Source organism: Conger conger, chromosome 5, assembly GCF_963514075.1.
Source record: "Conger conger chromosome 5, fConCon1.1, whole genome shotgun sequence".
Taxonomy (NCBI): domain Eukaryota; kingdom Metazoa; phylum Chordata; class Actinopteri; order Anguilliformes; family Congridae; genus Conger; species Conger conger.
Genome location: NC_083764.1, coordinates 18,513,505 through 18,539,216, shown reverse-complemented (window position 1 = coordinate 18,539,216; position 25,712 = coordinate 18,513,505). Strand labels below are relative to the sequence as shown.

The following is a 25,712-nucleotide window of genomic DNA, read 5'->3' as shown; positions in this document are numbered from 1 at the left end:
AAACCCTTAAATGTTCTTTATAGGAACTAGAAGTAGAAGTTAAAAACTCCCAATCTTTCCTTTGTGCAAGAAAACATCAGTGCGTCCTTTGCGGAAGTATTTCTTCAGGAAGCCTGATGGATAAATGATTGACATGTGGATCCACCTCTCCACGTCTGCCACATCTGTAACGGACGTGGCTTCGAACTAACATTTGAAGGAGCAATGGCATTCCATTTGCCCAGTTCTCTCGATTTGCTCGTCTTTAATTCTCTTTCTTTCACCTTTTCCTAGTCTCACTCACTGGTAAGGTGAACCACCGACAAAACAAGGGAACTAAGCGTTTTGTTTTGGTCAGGTAAGACAAAAATCGGTCTCTTCCCCCTCCTATAATAAGAGACTTTCTGTGTCATCGACTGTTCTCTTCCATCTCTTCACTTCAGCCCACTTTTATGTGTGCCTCACATCACAGTATCCCCCAGTGCCTCAAGCCCAAACTACCCAAAAGGTTACTGGTCCCAATTTACCCAAATTATGGACTGTCTTATTGGCCAAGCCTGCCGAGCAGGAAGAAATAATCAGAGGGAGCCATCGCTTCCCGTCATGTGTTGTGGGTAGATGAGTATCTGTACACGCTCCAGGCAGATGAGATACTGCAGGCCTTTCAAAGTGAAGGAGCGTTTCCATGCTGCTCTGCTAAGCTAGTACCTCGCTAGTGGCGGAAGAACGAAAACAGCCTGCCATTAAGCTCAGACCCAGCCCGAATGTCCCAGCAGGGCTATGCAGGAGACCCAGCCCGAATGTCCCAGCAGGGCTATGCAGGAGACCCAGCCCGAATGTCCCAGCAGGGCCAGGCAGACATTTCCTGTCTAAGGTCCATGGGGAAGCGAAGGGGTTCTCCAAAACTCAAGTGTTCCCTTCCATGAGAAACGGCGTTTATGTCAGTAAGTCAGCAAACTATCAGGTTCAATCAACTTTTCAAGCGCACTTGTCATTGTTATTCAAATACCAACTGTACAGATGCTGCTGTTTTTATTGCCTATGTCATTTTCAGTAAGGCTAACAAAATGGTGATGACCATCATCCACAAATCCAGAATGAAAATGGGATAGGTATTATGAGCATACACACCGTGCATTTCCTCACACACACACACACACACACACACACACACACACACACACACACACACACACACAGGATAATCTCTTGCCGATTACCAAAAAAAGGGCAACAGGTTCATTTAGGCAAAACACAACATAACAGGGACATGTTTTCTTCATCAGTTAGGTCACGGAAGAACTGAATGGGACTTTCTTTCATAGAGGGAAATTCTTCAATGAGTGCTAGTCTTGTAGGGGCTGGGTTAGTATGGGTTAGTATGTTTTTTTATTTTTTCCATTGTTGCTTCATTAACCAATAATTAAAAGAAATTGGGAACCATTACCTTGGGGTCCATATTGACCGCCCTGGGGACCGTATTGACCGCCCTGGGGACCGTACTGTCCGCCCTGGGGTCCGTACTGAACGCCCTGGGGACCAGACTGACCTCCCTGGGGTCCGTACTGAACGCCCTGGGGACCAGATGGACCTCCCTGGGGACCGTACTGAACGCCCTGGGGACCAGATGGACCTCCCTGGGGACCGTACTGAACGCCCTGGGGACCAGATGGACCTCCCTGGGGTCCGTACTGAACGCCCTGGGGACCAGACTGACCTCCCTGGGGACCGTACTGAACGCCCTGGGGACCAGACTGACCGCCCTGGGGTCCGTACTGAACACCCTGGGGACCGGACGGACCGCCCTGAGGACCGTAGGTGGAGCCACTGGACCCTCCTTGTGGGTAGGGGCCGACCGCGTGGTGCATTGGCCCCCCCGGGGAGGGGTGGGGCGACATGGAGGGGCCGGGCTGCTGGGGGCCGAGCTGGGGCGCGGCCGCGGTCCGCTGCATGCTGGGTACAAACCCTGGAGACAGAAAATATTTGGTTTTTGGTCGATAACTGTCGAGTGGTCAGCCCGCCAGAGACACCCTGTCCTGAGAGAACAGAGGTCAGTGGACGGCAACAAACAAACAAGCAGGCACACACACACACACGTACGTACACACACATACGTACACACACACATACAGACAGACACACACACACACACACACACACACACACACACACAGACAGAGACAGACATGCTGCAATCAGGTTTCGTCTCTCCTCATACATATTCAAACAGGGTGGAGGGACTCGACAAAGACAACCACACGCTAAATCACCAAATTCTCTGCAACGCAGTCAAAACAGTAATGTGACCCAATGGCTGTAGAAAACAGAAATGAGCAAAGTGTATTTTTCATCAATTTATAGTCCAGTTGCTCTGCAGTCATCTCAACATCAATGTCAACTTGCAATTTCCTGAACATAAGGCAAAACGAAGTTAAATGAAAATAAAAACTCACTGTAGTATATTTTGCCAGGAAGTCCATAAGTACTGAAATGGTACACTCTCACCATGCACCCAAGGGAACACTCCACACTCAAAAATTGCCTTTAATATCAAAATTGACATTTCGGCTGATTCTAGCAGAAGGCTTCAATTTGGACTGAATACAAATGTATTTATATTTAAAATTGAGAGCAAACAGCCCAGCAAGAATAAATGTCTCTAATCCGCAGCATATGTGAATTTCCCCTCAAGCAGAGGAGAAAAGAGCGATTATTAACGCAATTCAGTCTTTCATTTCAGTTCGCAGATTGGTCATCAAACAACTCGAATTCAGAGCTTAAATAAACACCAACTGCAAAGGTGGACACCGTTAATTTCCAATATTACAATACAGTATACTTGTGGTTATGTGCATGCATACATATCAATAATTATGGAAAAATAATGGGTGCCCATGCCCTGCTGAAAAGCCCACGTGTTGTCTGAGAGAAATGACAGCGCTTCGACAAAAAAGATTGTCTCCTAGATGAGACGGCAGACACTGAATCTTTTTGCGCCCAGTACCTGTGAAAGCTCATGTCTGCATGTATGATTAATCTTCAACACATACCCATAATTCCCTCCCCCTCAATTATGCAGACTCATTCCCTTTCGACGCGACTACAATTCACGGGTCGCAACCGCACACGCTAGACAACGGAGAAACCGAGAGTTTCACATCATCCTGTTGGTGTTTAAAAGCAGCCAAGCCAAGGGTACGAACCAAAAAAAGCGCTTCTTAACCTGCCTTTCTATTAAGCACGGGGTTACCCAAAATGGCAAAGGCCAACTATCCACACTTTCGAATCACAATGTTTTGCATTTATTTTCCAACAATATTGCAGGACAAAAAAACGCAAAAAAAAAGCACTTTGGGTGCAAGTGAACGTGGGTTTAAAGGGCAGCATTATTGTAATGTTTTGCTTCCATTACCCTCGGCAAGGACCTGAGAGAACTATGCGTGATCCCCGCGTTTTTAAATTGCCTGGAAAATAGACAGGTAGAGGATCACTGGTGCAGACACCACTCAAAGCAAATAACCCATTCAATGTTTTCAAGGACCGGTGGAATGGCCGGGACTCTTAAACGCAAAACGCGGCACTAAAATAATGAAAATGAGCACGGGCCTTGAGGCTACAGGCGCTGGAATGACTTCATCTAATCATATAATTTAAACAGTATCGTGCATTTTGTCAATCCTAAAAAAATAAATAAAAAAAATCTAAAGGCGAAATATCATGTCGTAATTAACTCGGCTACACTGAAGCAATTTCCCCCGTTTTCTAGCCTTTCCCGAATGTCAGAGATCTTTCAGGCTATGAGCTGAAAGAGGCTGCCTTGGAGCCATTTTAAGTAGCTCGACAGCTAATGGAAATGGCTGTAATTAGTTTGTTCAGGGGTAGAGTATACCTAAAAAGCATAAGCCAATACAACATGCCTGCTCAACATGCAGGTTCAGACAGAAGAGATGGTAATGCATCTGATGCATGGTTAACAGAGAAACTGCAAGAGCAGCATCTGGCCCTCAAATCCAAATCCAGCCCTGGTTTTCTTTTCTCCCAGGAAATTAACTAAACAATTTGTGTGACTGATTGGCCAGACTGTTTTCACGCCTGTAAAATGGAGGGTGAAACGGCAGCAGTTCTCAGCCCTCAAGGACCGTGATTAGATGATCCCTGCGCTAGGAGGCAGAAGCAAACAGGAGCAGGAGAGCAGGAAAAGCCAAAAGTTCAGGTTAGAAATTCTCTCTATTCTCATGATGTTCAGACAATAGTACAAGCTTTCAAACCACAAATTCTTCCCTTCCAGACTTAAGGTATGACTGCATCAATTGTATCAATCTGTCCAAATACATTTTGTGCAGCATTTTGTATTTCTCTGTGACAATCCTATTGTGAAGGGCACATTGCTTCGGTGAAGTGTTTGCAATAAAGTGCCTGCTGAACTTTGTCAAATGAGGTTTAGCATTTTCAGCAACAGTTTGCATTGTTACTATAGCAACCGCAGCTTCTCCTCAAACCCATCCTTTTGCCAGCTAGCTATGTAAACAAAACGTCATCATTCAGAAAAACAAATCATTGTCACGCCAATCACAGTTGAGCGACACTTCTGTCGTAGCAATCTGCACCTGTCACTGAGGCCTGACACTCTCCCAAAAGAATAAACTAGACTTAAAGGCAAACAAGTGTGCAGTTCAAGCAGTATTCTGCAGAACAGAAAGACCTCCAACATGACTTGGCATAATGGTCAGTGACCCTATTACCATAGCTTTTAAATGATACTAACTCTTAGACTGCTATTGAATGGAAATATCCACTTTTCCCGACTAACATCGCATTCTTCAGTCCATTTTCTACAGCCTAGTTACGAAAAGTCAATCAGGTGTCGCCTTCAAGGCTGAGATGATACACAATGATATAATAAAGCTTTGCAGGCGAGTTATTCAGATGGGTACACTGTATCCCTACTGTGAAGAGAAATGATATTATCATATATTATTATATAATAAGGCCAAGTTCTTATAGTAAGAATTGACAGCATGCAAAGTTCACATAACAGGACAGTCAAACCTTGGTGAGCAATGTATCACTTCCAAACTCTAAGGACCAGCAAATGTTTCACATGTAAGGGTTTATGAGACGCTGTTTGCGCTCTGAGTTATTAGTCCGAGAAACATTACTCATTCCTTTCTCCCAGACAGAACAGCGTGGTCAGACAGACCAATGGCCATGGAAAACTCCAGAAGGAGACATTGTGAAAGAATGCACTGCAGGGCCACGGACCAATGATGTCACAATGAGGTCACAAAGAGACACAGTCTTTCAAATGTTCTGCTCATGGCTCTGCGTGTGTGTGCATGTGTGTGTGTGTGTGTGTGTGTGTGTGTGTGTGTATGCGCCGTGCATTAGCAATTATTCAGTTCACAATCAAGTCAAGCTCCTTGTGCTAACCTCATCATTCCAGTGCCATCTTCATTAAAATGGAGGCTGGGTGTGTGAAGAGAGATAAGAAGTGTTGTGCAGTGGGCAAGGCAAGCTTACCTCTCTCCTGAGACATGGGAGACTGGCTCAGCGTGGAGTGCGATCCCACATCGGACACGTTCCCCGGGGTCTGAGGGGCCATGTGTGTCCCTGGATGGGGGGGAGGGAGATGGAATGAGACACGTTGACGCGGGGGACCGTTGATGCCGTGACACCAAACGAGGACGGTACCAGAACGACCGCGGTGGCCTCCCAGTTAAGTCAAGATGTTCTCACAATGTTATTGAAATGCCACAGAGTCGCAGCAATGTCATGAGAATGTTTAGTGTTAGCTAGGAATACACAACTTTCATACAACACTAACGGAAATCTCAGACAACGCTACTTTAACCATGACCTCATTTGCTTATTTTGTCAACCTTCAGAACAAGGTAGAGTTACCACATGAACAATCACAAACAAATCACAAATGATTGAATCAAGCATCATGATGTCAGATTAATGTAATTTCCCGTAAGAAGAGACAATGCTTTCTTAAACAATTCCAACCATAAAGTACAATAAACTACATTGGAGGCAATTGACCTTTGACCTCACAGCATATAAACTACTGAAATTACAGTAATTTGCGCACAGTTATCATTTGCTCTGGGATAAATACAGAACGCAGGACTTAAAAATGCACGGCATTAGCAGATGGCGTTAAGAACTTAAAAAGTCATAAAGATTATGTTTGAGCAATAAAGCAAAGGAGAAAACGGGGGAAAAATGAGTGGCTTTTATTGTCGTCTCTTTTAAACAGACCGTTAGCATGCGCTAAGACTGCATGGGTGGCAGTGAAGCGGATGGTGAGGGAATGGGGCTTGTAACACAAAGTTTCAGGTTCAGTTCCTGGCTGGGGGCTCTGCCCTCGTACCCTAGAGCGAGAAACTTCACCCGAATCGCTTCAGTAAAACTTCCAGCTGTAAAAGGGTTTAATGTGAAAGCACAAACTTTGTAAATGGCTCTGGATAATCTGCTAAATTCCCCCCCAAAAAAGGAAGATAAAAACATCAAAAAATGCAACTTCTAGGTAAACTTTCAAACGGACAAATTGGCTCACTGAGGACAATTCGACTTCACTCTCCTGCTCTGAACATATTTTGTTATATCCCCATTGGTCAGTGGAACATTGCTTTTCAGGTCAGATCTCCACACTTATACAAGAAATTCACCAGAAAACCAAACGGAAACAAAAGCACTCAGTTTAGTCGCTGGGGAAGGTTCCTTCAAGATAACTACAGTCACCTAGTGCCATCGCGCGACCCGACTTCAAATTACTGGGCTCTGCACTGCCCTGATGTAGGAGGATTCAATCGAGCGTCCGTCATTGTGCGCTACAGCGATGAAACGAGAGTCAGGGATGGAGTGCTTCCTCGTTTCTCCGAACCCGTCGTCGTGGAGAGCGCAGGAGCGCCGACCCGCAGCCTGAGAACTAAAACTCTGTGATGCATTTGAACGCCGGCTGCATGAATCCGGCCCTTTAAATCACAACAGACAGCGAGATCACATTCATTTCTGAGCCCCGCTCTGAACACAATTTCCCAACCAATCTCCCCGGCTAAGGCTCGCGGTGATGCACAGCCACCGTTGTCAGCCGCGAAATTTCCGGAGAAGTAAAATATGGATTATGGGGAAAATGCAGTACATTCATGATTTTTGAGGCATCGCTTATTTTATGGCATTATATTTTAGTAATGTATTTAAAGGGCGGCAGTGATGTAAAAATTATCCAGGTATCAAAACATCCATCTAGCTACCACACTGCCCCAGGGTAGATCACAGCTATCATTTCATTACATGTGATGGCAGGCCCAAACTACTTTGTTATTCGGGTGTTTCTAGATCTAAAACATGGCAGATATTTTCTCTACTAGCTTTATTTTGAGCCAAATTACCAGACAAAACAGCTTTATGTCAAAATTACATACTTATTTTAAGGTTTAGTAACATTTTAGCTTTGGTAAGGTCCAAAGCTAAAACTTAAGAGCAGGTCTGTTCAGCGACTTTGCCTGTCACACCATGAATGTATTCATGCTGCCTCTGACTTGCTATGGGGCCACCATCCCAGCGAACACAAAATGTTCCCACAAGGTTACTTGAATGTTTTGTCAATATTGTAACATCGGCAAAACACGGCAACAATATTATGGCAACGTTGTGTGCATTCCTCTGAACCTGCCATAGAAACTGGAGTAGCGTGGCATTCCGGTCACATCCTGTTTCACAAGCAGCCCTAGGAAAGCCAATGAGGAAGCATACTGGTGCCAGTCAGGATCACCCAGGATACACACGGTTTGGGAACGATGTCAGAACCCGGGCCTCTTTCTCTCGCCCAACAGTATTTTGTTATTCCTAATGGGCCACACGTATCAGGATTTTCCTGGTTTTAATATCTAAAGAGCGGTGACATAGGTTTTTTGAAAAGTCCCTAACCCCCTCTGTCTACTATCTTCAGCTGTCTATTAACATTTACCTACATAATCTAATAATTATGCACAAATTTCGGAGGCGGGGAGTCAATTTGACTGACCTTAAAAGAGGAGGGGGAACCGTAGTGTATTATAATTTTATAGAATTTTGGAATATTCACATTAAGACGCATTTGTTTGGTTGAGGAGAATTGGCTAAATTGAGGAACAAGTGAATTTCAATTCCAGGTGGTCTTTAAGCATGCCGCGATAGGTTTGCAAGGCACCTCCTCTGCGACTCGCAATTGGCCGCAGTCCCGTTTCCGGCCTTTACTCAGCCAATCACAAGGGCCCGAGAACATCACAAAGCCAAGTCCACCGGCGACGAGGCGCCCCTGCCCGATATCTCTGCCTTCCGCCTCCTTTCATTTTTAATGACCTGTTACGCTGCAACCGGCAGTACATTAAACACACACGCAGAACAAAAAAAAACGCTCAGATCTTTAAAAGATAGCGCTTAAATAATTCATCTTGTGGCATTTCACTTCACTTAAAGAGTCGTTGGCGCCTAATGTCATGTGACACGAGTTTCTCGCCACTCTGTGAAAAACGGCGTCTTGGATCGGTAATAACCTGCGACATTAAAATGTGTGTTCAGACATCGGTCCTAACCACCTGTCATGTCCTTATATTTAATTGGGAGACGGATCTTCTCGCCACATCTGTGTTTTAAATGACTGATGAATTTTCCCTCGGTCTAATGTACGAGGTGTGGAGGGAGTACAGGCAGTCGATACGGTTTTCTCCACAGCCGTCACCTCAGCAAGGCTAGATCTTTCATGACATAACGAGAGAAAACACGGTATCTAAAAGCAAATGTAAAATGAACATTCCATACGTGGTAAAGGTGGACAGGGATCTTTGAAGGCCGCCTCCACACCTTAGAAGTGGATCGTGGGCATTAGTCACATTAATGAGCAGTGGCACAGTGCCCAGTCACCAACCCAACTCAGGGCACAAAATCCACACCAGGGCTCTGGACTAACATTTATAGTCGAGGCACTCCAAGTTCAAAAATTTAGGAGCACACTAAAGGAACACAATAATGCAAATTGTTAGATATTATTTCGGGACATAGCAGCTATCAGTTAGCACATGCTACTTTTTTAGGAGCAAATGCTCCTAAAATGGGGGCACTATAGGGCTCTGCATACTGTGGGGGCTCCCAAAAGGACTGGTGGACTGATGATTAAAGGCCCAATCTAATAGTGTACCATTCCTATACATTTAGGAAGGACTGATAGCAAGTTTAAATCAGCAAGAGTGGTGCATTTCATGACAAGCCCGAGGGCACGCTATGAGAGAACCGTTAAGCATCTCATCGGGTCATGACGGCCTTCAAATGGTTGGATGCGCACCGCCTGCGACAAGTCGATGGGGTGGGGCAGCATTTTAGAGGCAGGACCCAGACTGAAGACGTGAAAAAAGGGGCGTTTTAACGTTTAAACCAAAAACAAACGCCATAGCACGCGCGCCCATATTGTTTTTCCGAGTCTCGAGGGACCGGCTGTAAATACCGAGCAGGCCAGGAATAACGCTTTCTGAGATCTCCGGGAACACACGCTAACGATTAGCCGACCCGGGGTCTAAGGCGAGTGGACGTTCCCGGTCGGGGGAAAGGCTGAAAGAACCGCGGGTCTAACTGGTCTCCCGTGGACCTCATTACTGGGGCCGGCAGCGGGAGGAGGAGGAGGAGGAGGAACTGCAGCTTCAGCTCCCAGAAACAGATAACAATGCTATCAAAGGCAGGCCGGGCCGAAGGCACGAGGCAGCGGCGGGGAAAAATAATGGCCCGAGACGTTTGGAGTCGCTTCAGCCGGCCTTTATGAAACCGCTCCTTTTCTTCCCTTTTTTAATGACCAGCAGACATGATACACCGTTTGTCTGGGTGCCCCCATTAACCCTAACGCACCGCAGGGGTTGGGCCCCGGGGGTGGGGTGGTCCCTCCTGCTGGGAAATGAGCTTTTAACAGCGACTCCAACCAAGCTTGGCACATGGGACAGGGAGAGGGGGGTTGAGATTTAAAACCATGGTTGCCCATAGTAACTGTCAATAGTAACTATTTACAAACAAACAAAACAAGTACTAACAGCTCGACTGCCTGTTTGTGCCTAGTACAGGCACATGTCAAGTTGTTTTCCAAGCAAGACGTGCTCCAAAGTAACGGTCCATAGTAACACATACATCTCCACAGATGCACTTTCCTCCCTTAAAATGACGTGACAGTAGAGATTGTCAGGGCCACTGCTCTACGGTGCGATACCGTGAAGCCTAAAACCTGACAAACGCATAGAAAATATACGGTTCTATATTTACACAAGTCAAATCAAGAAGGATAATGTCACTGGAACGAGAGGAGCGCAGCGTGCCTTTTAATCTAATTTGCCTGCTGCGGCACTCCGATTTGTCGGTGTGACTGTCTCCGCTATTATTGATGTCGATCTTCAGTCGGTCTTCGGCGGATCTGCCCCGCCTCCATGGAGTGATTGACAGCCTAAGATGAGTCTTCCTGCGGCTCAACATCAACCGGGAAAAACTAGTCAAGGAGAAATCAAAGCTCCCAAAATAAATCCAAAAACCAAACCCCGAACATGACCCAAATGTTACCTAAAAATAGGTTCGCAGAGATTGGGTACGTGGACGACAGACTTGATGTAGAGTGGAAATCACGACGCAAGCAAATACCGAAGCCCATCATTGACGAGATGCTGACATTCGCATCAACAAACGCAGCTATTGTGCACTCAAGGCAATTGCCTGACGGTCGATTATTTATTCAGGAGGGCTCACGGTGGTTGGGAACCGTTCTTGCTGAAGTGAACTTTTCTGTAGGGCAAACAATGCTACTTACACCCTGAGGGTAATATATCAAAACAATAACGTAGAGCATGATGCACATCTGCAACCATTATGGTAGCTTTGCGCTGAATCGCCCAGTCATTACGCTCAGAAAAAGTTTGGTGCGGAGAGACAAATGATTTGAGGCAACCGGAGGGATTTTTTAAAAGCTTGTTATGGTTAGTGAGGGAGAATGTCGGAAAGTGCACATTTTCGCTGGCGTGCAGTGGCCCTGTTTTGCTTTGGTAAACACAGGACCTGCAAAATGTGCAATCAGAGCGGATTTGACTTTAACAGGAAAAGCGAAATCAGCGAAGCACACACAGTTGTGGTTTGGACTTGTGTGTTTTCTGAAGGAAAACGGTGATTCTGCTATTTTACTGAAAGAAAAAAAAAACTGCGCAAGGCACATACTTTTCAGTTTGTATACCCTCATTAATGTCACGCAGTTCAATCGCAATTTACACTGCTGGCGTCGCCTTGAACCTGATTGTATACAACTGAGAAAATGAGAGACACGCTCTTCCAAAAAAACCAATTGTACATTTACACGATATGTCTTGCAGAACATGTACATGTTAACAGGAAAATTAAATTAAATTACTTGACTGTTCACAACAAAAGTGCTCACTATCTTGAAAAATAGCAAGTTCACAAAAACAGAACAAATGCTAACAGCTCGACAGGCTATTTTCGCACCTGTGCTCCCCTAAGCGGAAACATTTAGGAGCACACTAATGTATCTAAATTATTTTTCCTGGTGTGCTACATCACGCTGCTAAAATAGGAACACTGTCGAGCCCTGCAGTGTACAGTAGAGTTGCCTGAAGTTGGTCAATAGCCACTTTGCTGTACTTTTCCCTACTTGAATTGTCACAAATCACTTGATTAATGACCAATGATCCCAAAATTCAAAAATACACAATCAACAAAATGGACACACAAATTTCCAGCATACAGATACAGATGTTCTGCAGCAAAGCATTCAGCCTCTTGGAGGGAGGCTGACTGCCAACTTTATGATGCTAAAATTCAGTCTAGCAGCGAACCGAACTAAGCTTGTTTTATACAAAGTACTGTGTGGACATTTTTTTAGCCTACTGCTCAATGGTCCAGTATTATTGGTTATTTTCTCCATCACTTCTACTGTACTTTTCCTAGTCATCCATAGTATCGCACTTCTGCTCAGCCAATAAAATCAAAGCACAAGAGAATTGACCTGTAAGAGGTCAGAAGGTTCAAAAGAAAGAACTGCTATTAAAAAAATGTGCTTATCGCATTTTAACAATAATGTAATTTCAACTACACACGAGTTAAGACATGAATACCGTCTGCACCCACTGCAAAAAATGTGTGTCTTAACAAGGGTTTTTAGTCTCATTAAATTAGAAAATATTAGCTTGTCTTCAGTTAGGCCTACTGTTTGCTTGACAAGGGAAATTCTCTCACCCCATTGGCAAATCTTGAAATGAGTCAAGCTCTCACCTCATTACCAGTTTTTTGTCTCATTTAGCAAAAAAGTACTATAAACAAGATTAAGTCAAAATAAAAGACGAAGACACTTGTTAAGACACTTATTCTTGATGTTTTTTGCAGTAAGGTCCCTCTCTGGGAGGGTTGGCGGAGCCGTACCTGGGACGCTGGCGGGGGAGATGGGGCCAGATCGGGAGTGGTTAGAGCCCACGGGGGAGCCCACGGGGGAGGGCGAGGGCCCGCTGCGCATGCCGGAGAGGTGGGGCGAGGCGTGCGGAGAGAAGGGCGACTGCGCCGGGTTGCTCTGCTCGCCCTGGCTGCTGGTGGAGCCCGAGGCGCTGACCGCCGAGCCCAGACCCGCCTCCGTCCCGGTCGGCAGGTCGTCGATGGAGCCCGACAGGTCCTGGAAGGAGAGGACACCGGGAGTGAGGTTTGGAGAAGGGGGAAGAGGTGAACGGCCGGGGGTTAGCCTGCCTGAAGTAGCAACCTCGAAGTACACGTAGAGGCAGACCCAATACAGCAAATATTGGAGCCTAATCGTAAAAGTCACAGGTAGCAGTTCATTAATGAAATGTCATAGACCGATTTTATTAATAAATCTTCTCATTACAGATACCATTTGTCTTCCCTTGAAGAGTTCGACTGACTGCAGACTTATCAAGTAAATATTGAATGAATGTATGTTCCAGTTGCGCTGTAGATACCTACTAACTTTACCTTTGTACAGCACCTTCCCCTATTACTTATTTTACGTACTACTTATTTACTATTTGTGTTATTATTGCACAACCAACATTTCACTGTACATACTTGCATGAGCATGTGACAAATAAGGTCTCTTGAATCTTGAATCTAACCAAACAGTAGCCTCAGTAGGTTGTAATCAGACAATGGAAATGCCACCCAGCTGCCCTTACAACTTTGCTGTAACAGCTTCTAGAACATTCCATGGAGAAAGGTCCAGGTCCATTCCTCTGTCAATGCAAAGGGCACCGAGGTAATTTCCAAGCACTTACAACCAATCAGCTCTGCCGGGGACACGTTCAGGGAACAACCCAGCTGAGCGTTACATTCTCAAACGCTTTCTCAGGACGGCTTAAAACCCGGCTCGAGCTCCGCGGGTTAAATTGCAGCCGTAAGGTTAAATATTGATCACTTTTCAGCGGTAACCTCAGTTGGCCGCCGAAGGTCATTCAGACGGGCGTTCGGGTCCATTTCAGGCCTGGGATTTCTCCCAATTTCGTGACTGCCTTGGCGGAACGCATCTCCAACATGTCGTTTGGGGTAAACCGCCAGAGGCAAGGGCAGGTTTTTGAGCAGGAGTAGTAATGTAGTAACGTCTACCCAAATCTGCTCCCAGTTCATTTGCAGTCAGGTGGCAGGGGTGACGACCGCATGTTAATGCACAACAAGGTTGAACATTTACTGAATCACTTGCCACTTCCTGTTCTTTCACTTGCCTGGTTTCATCAAAAGAATGAAAGAAAAGGCTACGTCCACAAATAAAGCCAGTCAGTTGGCATCAGCACATAATAAACATTTTCCTAACAGCTCAATAGACTGACAGTTAATCAACTGCTATCATCAACAACTAGGTAGATGCAAGTGTCCCTACTCCTCAATGGGAAGGGGGTTAGGTTCAATTGTTTAAAAATTTGTTCTGTAATAACATAATATTCTTCCCTGGACACCAGAATTTAGGCTTTTGTTCAGCTCGCTTTTTAAAAGAGCCGGGATGGACCCAATTTCCTGGTAAAAGTCGGATTCCTTCACCTAATCTCGTCCCTTACATCTTAACTGGCTGCTGAAACGCGCAGTGAATCAGCAGCAAGGACAAACTGTCCTCAGACAAACCGACGCCAGGCTAGACGCGTGGTCGCCGCGACGGAACAACAAAGAGCTGCTGTGCGGTGACAGCCCTACGTGAGAAGCGTCTGAAGACGTGTCGGGAACATTTGGCGGATATGGCGCCTCAGCCGTAGAGAGCATCCAGCCGCTGCCCGCGTCGTGTAAAGCACTCCTGGACCACTGCAGCACAGAAGAAACTCCAGCGTTCCCAGTAAAACTACCTTCACAAACGCTTCCGGAATATTCCGAGGGAGGATTTCTCCAGAGTAACCCTCCCCGGAGAGCACCACGTAAACAAAGCCGTTCATAATCCTAGCGTTGGCATCCATTTGAGTTCCTGTGAATTTAATCTAGTTGTTAGAATGGTGTTCCGTTTTGCTGAACTGTTTTAAAGTGTTGTCTTTCATTTATGTTAAAGAGAATATACTGACAGGGCGATTAACGATACAAGTAATATAATGACCTCATTATGCTCGCATGCACTACAGCAATAATCGACTGTGGCTCTGTAACCAAAGCTACATGTTGTTTTGTTAGTCACTAGCTTCTTTAGTTTCTTTAATATGCAAAATACCCCCTTTTCCCCAGTTGATTCATCAGAAATTCATCAGACTATTTGGTGTGGGGTTGTATGTCATTTTTACCATAACTTGGCAGCAGTTCATTAATAAAATGTCAGACCAATTTTATTAATAAACTTCTCATTACTGATACCGTTTGACCTGTCTCTATTTCCTTGAACAGTTCTACTGACTGCAGACTCGTCAAGTAAATATTGAATGAATGTGTGCCGTAGACCCAATGCTAGTGAGCTAAACTATCCTTATCTACAGTACTTTGATCATTAAGGCCACCACTTCCAATGAAAATCTCAGTTCTCAGCTGGCCTACTAGGCTAAATAGATTAATAAGTGTAAGGACAAAGGCTGAGAGGTAGACAGCAGACATAAGCAGAATCACACAAAAGAAAAGTGTTGATTCAGCCCAGAGTATGAGCCCAGACACCCCCTAGTAATTTAGCTATTTAGCAACTTACAGTTGATTAGACTAAGCAGGGGACAATGGAGCAATGCTGAGTTAAGGGCCTCGCTCAAGGGCCCAACAGCTGCACGCATCTTATCGCGGCTACACCAGGGCTTGAACCACCAACCTTCTGCTCCCAGTCATGTACCTTAGCCACACGCCTACAGGCTACCTATATCTACTTTTTATCTAAGGTCACCGCTCGCTCCTCAGTTGACCTGCCAGGCTAAATCAGTAAATAAGCGTAATGACAAAGCCTGAGAGGGAGACAGCAGACAGGATGAATCTCACAAAGGAAAAGTGTTGGTCAGTCCAGAGTCGGAACAACCACCGACACCTGTGGCCAACAGTAAAAAGCCCATAAAAACAGAACACCTGGAGGAGCAGGACCAGCCCCTGAGAAGAGGACCCGGCTCCAGCTCATTTCAGGAAGAAACACTGACACAAGCCCAGCGTTCCACCTGGAGGACTCCATGGTGCCCAAACCAGCCCGCCTTCGCAACGAGCCAACGCGTCCCCTTCCAAAGTGGCCGGGCTCCAAATTGCTCCCCATTCTCTCTCTCCGCTACAAATTACTCCGGGCATTAAGTCTCCAAATGGCTGTCAAATACAACCAGCTGGCACCCCGCAGCCATTCACTCACCTCCGAGACATGTAATTGTCATAACGAGATAAATATTGAGATGATCATGACCACCTAGGCCCAATATCAAAACCCGATGTTGCTACAGAGCAATATGGCGCTTGTTACGGTCGGGTTCTGGAACAGTGACCGTGGAGACGACGGAACAGCGGCGCGGTCGGGAGCTGGTGTGCGTAGCGTCGCCGCGGCGACTCAACATCCAATGAGGGGACTGGAGCCAGCGAGCTAACGATGTGCGGACTGACAGACGGACTCAGGAAGCGTGAGGCGCCCGGCGTTCCCATCTACCGCCGACCGCAGTCCACCACAGTAACCGGGACAGATATCTAGCACACAGTACAGGGGCGACCCAATCACGTGCATATTTTTATGATAGTAACCCTTTCAGTCCCAAGAGTGCCATATGATACTCTCGATCTTATACCTATCCAACCAATCAAAATGAGGACTATACTATTGTTTTGAACCCCTATTGCAGGAGTCACCAACCCTGTTCCTGGAGATCAACTGCCCTGTTGGTTTTCACTCCAACATTAGCAAAGCACACCTCTTTCAACAGCTAAAGATCCTGTTAAGCAGCTAATTAGCAGAATCACGTGTGCCAAATCTGTGTTGTAATGAAAAGTAAATCTCCAGGAACAGGGTTGGTGACCACTACCATATTGGGACTGAAATGGTTAAGATGCGGCACTTTCTGGAGAAACCGCGGCGGGGTACGCGCTGGAGCAGTCGCTCGTCCATCATCTGGGGCCGAGACGGAAACGGCAGCGCCTCGGAGCCCACAGGCACTCGGCTGCGTCGTTAAAAAGATATCAGGGAGCGAGACGGCGTCCGTCTGACGGTCCGACCGCACACGTGAGGGGAGGCCCGGGGGGCTGATCACGGCCCCGCCACGCCGTTCTGGGCCCCCGGCGGGACCTGGCGCGAGGAAAAACGCTCGCTCCAGCGAGGGCAGGGTGTTTTTACAGCCACTTCCGGTGGCGCTGGCATCAAAGATTCTCTCCCTTTCCTCTTCCTACCCCCCCACCCGGCCCTCTCCATCCCTCGACAGACAGATGCATAAAAATGTTAATATTTAATAGGTAGCACAGAGACGCACAAAAATGTCTGGAAAGAAAACACAAAGTGGGGTAGAATTATTTTAGTCTGTTGAAGAGTACGTTTTTTTGAATGTTTTTTCAAAGTTCTAAGTCAGGGTTCTAGAACTCCATGACTCCATTACTTTCCATTACCTGTAGTGACTGTGACATCAGCATCAGAATGTTCAGTTAAGAACCTTCTAATCAGATATTTGTGATCTCACACCGAACAAAGAGTTAGAGGCCTCCAAAACTACAAGCGGCATGGCACAAGAAGACCCTCAGCGTATAAAAAATAAATAAATAAATAAAATAAAATAAAATAAAAAGTATCACCATCCAATTAAGGATGATTGCAATGTGTCCAGCGATTTATCATACGCCCTCCACGGGAACGAAGTTTGGGGCAGACATAAATAACGTGTCAGGAAGACGACTAAGAATGCTGCTGATGGGACAGAAAAGGGGCGACTCACGGCTGATGCGTTGAATTGTGGGTTTCCAAAATGAATTCCCAGCGACTGGGTCAGAATGTTCTCTCCACCGCACCACGGCTGCAAGTCGTCTCACGACGAGTCCAACTCCTACCTTTTGTAATTGCTCAGCCTCTGGTACCTTCCTGCTCCGTCTCACATTATGGCAGGGAAAAAGCGCTGCGTAAGAGGCGGCACGACTGCACTGTAGCCGCAGAGAGGCGTCTGTCTCAAACTCCGGGAGAGGCTAATAATAAGGATGACGGCAGCGAGCTGCACGCTCTTGCCAAGACGAGGCGGGTTGGGGGGCACTCCGTTACTCTGGCTTGGGGCCGCCGTGAACGCGGTGACATCACCGGCTGTGCTCTCGCACCGGGGTTCATTACCATCTCGCGACGCTGACGCACTCGTGAGCGCACCGAACAAAAGGCCTCGGTTCGGTCCCAGGCCTCTCTGCCCTTTCCTTGGTCTGTCTCTGCCAGGCTTTTCCCACTCTTTTGGGTCGCTTGGAGGTTGAGCTGCTCTGTGCGGTTCTACACAAGGGGGTCAGACCTGGCTGAAATGTGTAAATGTTTTGGATTCAAATTGCTTTATACGCTTGACTGAGCTTGTCTGGTGTATTGGAACCTATGAAATGCTCTCAAAAAGCGCTAGCCCTGCCTTTTGGTCCACTTGGTTGGCTCAATTGCACCATTGGTTGGCCATTGGAGCACAGAAAAGTATATGAATCCAAAACGACACGGGTTCTACACGGGTTCCATACTGGCCCGGTGCAGAGTCGGCGACAGCCGTGCTTCTCCTCCACTCCCGGGTTCCATCACACCTCCCGTTCGATGTTGCGTCAGAGAAAAATTAGCAGCTTAGCTGCCTGGCATGTGAAACCAAAGCTTAGCTGCCTGGTGTGTGAAACCAAAGCCTGCCACACAGCTCGGGAGAATACAGTCTCAGTGTCCTGGAGTCCAGCCAGTAAGAGTAATTTGAGACCGGCTAATAAGCTCTTCCACCCAATGTCCTGAAGGCAGAGAGGACACAAGGCCCGTTAGCACGTTAGCAAGGTAACATGTGATGCGTTTGTTTGAGAGGAGGAAGAAGAGCGGTTTGTTTGTGTGGGGGGAGGGGAAATAAACTGAAATTAATGAGCAAAGACTAGCACAGGGGGGAAAAGGAGGGGGCGAGTATGAAATGGACTAGCGTGTCTCTCACCTGGAGAGACAAAAGTAAAACTGGTCAGACACCAGGAAGGTGTGAACTCCGCAGAAAAAAGAAGAAAAAAAAAGAGAAAAAAAAACTGCACAAGCTGTGTTGAAACATCTAGTAGCTGATTAACCAAATCAGACCAGCTCCATACTCAACATGGTTTGACCAGCTCAGGCTATGTTTTGAAACAGCTGGTAGCTGGCCACAGCTGGATTTTACACCAGGGAACGCACTTCCTTTCTTTTCACTGGCCGGAGTGAGGCAGAGAAAGCGGGACGAAAGCGAGCACCGGTGCGCCTTTGGTCCCGTTTCGTCACGCGCCCGAAGGACGCTCGAGAAACCGACACGCGCCCGCAGTCCAACCCCCCCGGAAAGGGGGACGCGTGCACAAGTCCGGCAGACGGTCAATTAGAAGACTTATCTTCATAAGCGGCTAACGAAGCAGTGATCTGGGGCCGCTTCCCGCCAAATGAGGGGGGTGGGGGTGGGGGGATTAGCGTCGAGTTTCCCGGCAATTCCCCCGACGACGGAGGAGAACGTCGAGGACCGACGAGACTACTTAGCGGAGGGCTATTCCCCCAACAGAGGGCTAATTCCTTTAACAAAGGGCTATTCCCTCAACGCCACTCGCCGTATCTAATAACAGAGATGGTAATGAAATAAATGTGGTTCTTCGCCACGAGAAAAAACTAATAACTCTGGCTGTACAGTATGTCCTACGCTGCGGTACAGGAGGAAGTCAAATTCATCCTCAGATTCATCCGCTTTCCCCTAGAAATCCCCCAAAAAGCGGACCTCGTTTTCGCGTTTCCGTTACAATGACACAATTTAATGGTCGGAAGCTTTTGCGAGGACACAACCCGCAGCCATTCAGCTTCTTTGACGCATCTCGCGCGCGTGTTACGTTCTTCATCAACCGAAAAAGGTTTGTTCCGAACCCACAGGAGAACCACTTAACGAACATATTTGTTCTGACCTCTGCTCGCTTCGTTTACGAAACCGTTTATTCATTCTGCTTTTTGCCACGGAGGCTTTTTAGCGGTTCCCTCTCCCGCCTCCCCCTCCCCCACCTCCACCGCGACGGTGGCGAAAAAGCAGAGCTAAATAAACACACTTCTTTAAAAATTCCTCATTTGCGATTCGCTGGCTCCTCGAGCTCAACCTCTCCTTTGAGCGATGAAAGGCAGGCCGCGCCCTCCGGGGCCACACGCGGCCAGCGAAATAATGCGCCGCCTATCGCAACGGCTTTTTCCATCGGCGCGGGCGACGGGCATTAGCATATCTCCCCCGGTCGCCCGAGCGTGGAGGGATAATTAAACCGGAACCGCGAGAGAGCTGCGGTAATCGGTAAGAGTACGACCCTCTGGTTCCCCAACATTTCTTCTTCCTTCCTAGCCCTCATACCATAGCATCGCCTGCCCTCACTTGTCCCGTCCCAGGGAAAGCGGGGCACCCCAGCGTGTTTGACTCGGTCTCGCCAACCTCACAAGTCGTTTTTTTTCCAAGCCGAAATGAAAATGCACTTTTTGCTTGATTCGGTTTGAATTTAATACAAACGCGTGTTAAAGTATAATTTCCAGAAAAAATTATTAAATTGTAATACTTGTGTATTCTCACAACAATGTTCTACTTCCTGGAAAACAAGATTTGATGTCATCGTGTACCACTGGGCGTGTATGTTGATCAAATGTCCGTTCCCCTCCAATCAATATCCTTTTCACACAGCGGCATGCTTTGACATCATATCGCCGAAGCTAGTGCTGCTCAAACTTGTGTTTCAGCTCGTTTTTAAGCTTTGAACACCTCCCTGGATGGTGACAAAAATTAGACCCCAAATGCACATTAGCTGGAAGGAGCGGAATAGGAGCCTTATGTTTCAATTCATTTCAATTCAATTTTATTTGCATAGCGCTTTTTACAGAAGACTATCGCAAAGACGCTTTACAGAGTAACAGAAGGGCAAAAGGAAAAGGGCAAACACCATGCCAGAGCCCCGAAATAGCATTTAAACCCTCCAGCACGTTCTAACTACACACAGCAACATCCGACGAGTTCTGCTTCTACACAGCTGCCGCTCCAGGGCCCAATATGTATGAAAAGGGTTTCGACGGCATTAAAGTGTTTTTATTTATTTCTTTTTAAATCCATACCGTGGAGAGGGGGCTGTACATGGAATCTTTCATCAAACAGATGTGTAACAGTTTAATTACCGCAGTGTGCACCTTTTTTTTTTGAAATCCAAAGCTTTGATCCGAAAAGACGAGTTTGGATTTAAAAGATTTTAGCGTCACGTGGCAGTGCGAAGTTCCTCCGTTCTCACCCCGGGAATGGCGCTGTGGCACGAGCTACCAAGATGCAGAAATAACGACAGCAGCGTTGGGAAGTGGAAAGAGTGAAAAATGGAGATAAAGCGAGAGAGGGAGGGAGGGAGAGTGCAGACTTTTAAAAGTTTTTGATTCCGTGATCCGCTGAAAACAGATCAAAAGTGGAATTTTAAAAAAGGAACTACAAAAGAAAAACAACCGGCTGAACCCACATAATTAAAGGGAAACGGGCACTTTTCTGTTTGAGTCCGTGCTCAATACGCGGGCCTTCAAAATGTCAGTCCAACATTTCCTCCTTCACCAACTGCCTCATTTACTGCCTACTTATATTTAAATTATTCCAGGTTGTTAATCAATTTGTAATATGCATTATGCATTTTAAATAGTGAGAGAAAGGGAGTGAGAAGGAGCGAGAGAGAGAGGCAAACGCAGCTGACGACGAGACCGAGAGAACAGAACAAAAGATTGTTTTAATTGGGGCCGCTTTGCTTTTGATTTCGGCCTCTTTTTTTTTTTCCTCTCTCGATATTTTTTCCTCTTTCCATTTTTGCTGCTTTTAGCGCTGTGACCAGACGCCCTTGCTCTCTTTCTTTCCATCTCCCTCCCTCTCTCTTTTATCACAGCAATTCACAGAGGACTGCCTGCAGCCCGGTCCTGAGACAGGGAGAGAAGGAGGGAGAAGGGAGAGGTCTGAGCCTAACTCCTGAGCTACGTTCATTAGCCATGCGCCGTTATGCTGACTCAAGAACTCAATTCAGGCGGTTACCCAAGGACTTAGATGAGGGGCGCATATTGATGGGAGAATCTGAAGCCGCTCCACCCTCCCCCTTCCACCCCAAAGCCTCCCGACACTATCTCTCTGATTAACATGCTTTTGAACAACACCGCGAGGACTTAAGAAAAGTCCAGAAGGCCCAAAAGCCTGGGTCTCGCCCGAATCGCTACCCGCCGTAACGGGGGTCTCCGTCTGCGAGGAGGCAGGGTTGTCGAGCACCAGCCTCTGAGGCTGAAACCCCCAGCAGACGCTCTGGGAGATGGGAATACATTTGCATTCGACAAATAGACAAAGGATAACCCCCCGGCCCCCTGCGGTAAAGTCAGGCTGCCAATCACGGCCTGCGGATCAAATCTGGCAAGGGTGATTCCTAGACAGGAAATTAAGTCACAAAAGTCGAGAAAGGCAAAGGTTAAATCAGCCAGGCCATGGGGAGAGAGTGAGAGGGGAAAAAGGAAAATGCTTTTTTTATTTTTTATTTATGAAGACCAAACAATGATTTTTTTAATAGGAGGTGGCATTTGTGTAGCAGTCGTTTTTATCGACTCAGATTATCGAAACCGGGATCCAATTCGTAGCCTGTTTTCTGAGGAAGGAAACTGGTTCTTGATACCCAACCCGAGAACTGTTTTTATTTTTTCATTTATTCAATTTTCCATCTGCAATCCAACCCACATTTGGACAGTGAAATTTGTGAACTATGTCCAAGCGTGCTCTTGTATGACCCAGCTGCTGCCTTGGGAAAGTGAAGATGACGTCCAGTTCTCCTGGAAACAACATGGCGACAGCCGGCTGCTTCTTTTTACACTACAGCCACAAGGACACCGAGTGGAGGAGACCCACTCATACGCACGTGCAGAGGGCAAGCCCCTGACCACCGGATGGCCAACAAGGCTCACTCAAGCAACGAACACCGCCATCCCTCCCAAAGCCATTGTGCATTGGGCAAAGGGCTGGATTCGATTCTACCTACCTAAAATTTTCAGAAAAACTTTTGGGTTGGTGAAGGGGAAAATATTTTAATGCATAAAAATGTTGAAAAACATACAAAAACAAAATGTAAAATAAAAGTTATTGGGGGTGAATGCTTTCTGAAGACATTGTCTGTACTGTATACAGACAGCCTTCCAGATGAGCATGTTTCTGCAGCTCATGAACAGAAAAGCTCCAATAGGATTTCATAGGTGTGCACCATTACAACAATGCCCACAGTATTACTTAACTGCTTTTCTGGGCCATTTGTAAAACGATTTCCCACGTGACATGACTGTGTACGTTTTGGCATAATTGTCGGATGACGTTGCTAAATGTTAACACAGACAGCTTATTGCAGGAGGTGGAGGGGTTAGGGACAAAAAAACTGCTCTTTTGAACGTTTTGTGGGTGTTTCACATACTAAACCCATGAACAGAACGCTGATGTGAAGAAATATTGGATTAGTCTTGCTTTCAACAGAGAAATTACGCAGAAATAATTCCATATTTTTATTTAGTTACGAGACTGTGTACGACTTCAGAAAATAATTAGAACATAAGATGTAAATATGTAATTTACACTGTACAGTGTGCACAGTATCAAAATCTTTAGTGCAATTAACACCATGTTTGAAAACATAACCGGGCAAAAAATAAATGCTGTTGATGTTCCTTTTCCTTCCACTCCTAAAAATATGTAGATATCGTCATCAAGAGCCTCATTATTTTTAGAAGGATTGAAGTTTTCTGTGAAACAAATTTGCAACATTGTCTGCAAATTAATGTGACCTATTTACCATCTACCACAAGTGAATATAGCTCAATGATAGTTGGTTTAAGTTAAGAAAAAAACTCTTCCTCTGCAAACAGGAAAAAGGGTTGTAATTATGTAATAGACAAACTTAAACCTCAGAAGGCTACTGCTGTAAGAAACGTCCAAGCTAATTTTTTCTATTTTAGGATATATATAAAAATAATAAAAAACCCCACATAAAATCCGGTCTGGAAGGATCCATTACATGCGCAGTGTGCAGTACAACAAGCGTCCAGCAGATGGCAGTCAGCCTTGGAACAGCAGGCCGTGAGCAGTGGGGACAGCTGTTCTGAGAGATTTGACAAACATAATCTCCACAAACAGCTCGATTAAACCAGCACTTGGACCATCTCCTATTGGAGGGAGCAGAAAGCACTGTATGCTCTCATCAGCATAGAACTCACCACCAGCATGGCTCGCACTAAAACGTCCATTTGAGGAGCGCTTCCTGTCAAAGCCTTTCTTCTGCATACCAAGAAGCTGTGTAAACAGCAGACCTGGGTTGATATACTAGTCGTTTTGGATTCAAATACTTTTCTGCGTTTGGCTAAGCTTCCCTGGTGTACTGGAACAAAAGTGAAAGCCCCGCCCATCTGCTTCTCCTTGCAAGCCGAAATGCACCAGGCAAGATCAATAGAGCACAGAACAATATTTGAATCCTCGTCTGGAAAACAAAATGAAAATACAATAATCAATCGCTGATGACTGAAGAAGGCATTGACTTTGGAGGTTATTTAATATTAAAGCGGTCTACGTTTAATGTCGGTTTAAGGTCCACGAGCAGCAGATCCTCGGCCAGAATCACGGTCTGAGGATACTCAACGCAGCAAAGGCTGATTTTTATATCTGCTTTTCAATTAACTAACTATTGGCAGCAAGAGGCCTTTCCCTGACTGGTCTCTTAATTTCAATTGAGAACCATTAGACACCTACCAATGCCGGCCTATAGGAGGGTCAGCCCGACGGTTCAGCGGGGGCAGCGGAACAGACGGCCGCTGGAATGGCGAACATAGGGGAAGCCATTTCGATGATGTCAGACGCCGCGCGGTCAGAAAGGTTAAGGCGGGAGAAGGAAATGAAAAAGCGGGTTTGCGTTGGTTTTGACCGCGTTTGGTATCATTAAGGCGCCCGCGGACCGTAACAGGCCCCAGGGCAACAGAAGGACCCGGCGTTAGTGGAACGCTGCCAGCGCGTTTCAGAAACGTTATTACACATATGCATATGGGGTCCGAAACAGGACCCTGGGCCTTGTCTACATGCGCTACACCGACACCACCCGAGGTAGCAAGGGCTTGTTGTAAGACCAATCAATTCATTGAACAAATTCTACGCCTCTACTCTACATCCACACAGTACTGTGGCACAAAAGTCTTAAATTCTGCTCTTAGATGTTTCACTTTTTGTTTTCTGCATTAGTGTGTCAGTGGAAAAGAGCACATTTGAGATGAGCATAAATTTTACAAAAATGGACCACTGGCAGCAAAACATCTCCAAAACATGTTGTTTATTATATACAGCCCTTTTTTTCCCATTTTCATTTAGTCCTTATAAAGAAATGCAGTACCTGAAGTACCAAACAGAACTGACGCAGCAAACGGCCACTGTTCATTGCTCTTTACAGTCGTATTTCGATATTTACAAAACTGTTAATTTAATCATTTTTAAAGCATCTTTTCATGCATTTAAAAAAAATGTACCTTGGACTTTTGCACAGTACTGTACATTTAATAGAATTATCTCAGATATAAAACCCAGACAGAGCAGCCCTGACCACCAAAAAAGTCGCACTAATTAAAAAGTACAATAAATTCAAACTTCAGTACCGTGGTGATTGAAGAAGGAGATCTGACATTTGACGCCCACGCGCACGTTCAACCGAAGTCAAGCTGAAGGACGAAACTTTGACAAATGGACGGAGAGGTACGGTGAGAGGCGCTCTTAATGTCAGCACAGAATATCTACTCTGCAAGTTTTATGCACCATGGCAAATGATCACTTTGTCCCATCAGGGTACTGGCACTCAATCTGGCCAGCTTTTCTATTTGGGCTATAGCCAGGCTGTGCTGACCGCTGAAGCTAACCAGGATGGGAAGAGAGTGTGTGGGCTAAGAAGCCATGCAGCTGTGCTTGTGTGTTGGCCGGGGTGTTTTTACTGTTTGTTTGTCTGGTTAGTAAGTGTTAAACACCACACTACAGCAATGGCAAGCAATCAATTCTATCATAGAATTCACAAATCCTTTGTAATTAAGAAGAGACTGAGAGAGCCTGAAATCCGGAATTGTATTAAAGTATTAACTGACT

At 46.1% G+C, this 25,712-nt stretch overlaps 1 protein-coding gene across 1 annotated transcript in view; it reads right to left on the bottom strand.

Annotated features, from left to right (window-relative positions):
- Window positions 1-25,712, bottom strand: part of arid1b (AT-rich interactive domain 1B) — a 118,808-nt gene that overhangs the window by 29,217 nt on the left and 63,879 nt on the right. Inside the window, exons 5-7 of the mRNA XM_061242354.1 lie at window positions 12,421-12,664; window positions 5,500-5,589; window positions 1,761-1,945 (exon numbers count right to left, since the gene is read on the bottom strand). Of these exons, the coding sequence (XP_061098338.1) occupies window positions 1,761-1,945; window positions 5,500-5,589; window positions 12,421-12,664 (519 nt within the window). The remainder of the gene's footprint in view (window positions 1-1,760; window positions 1,946-5,499; window positions 5,590-12,420; window positions 12,665-25,712) is intronic.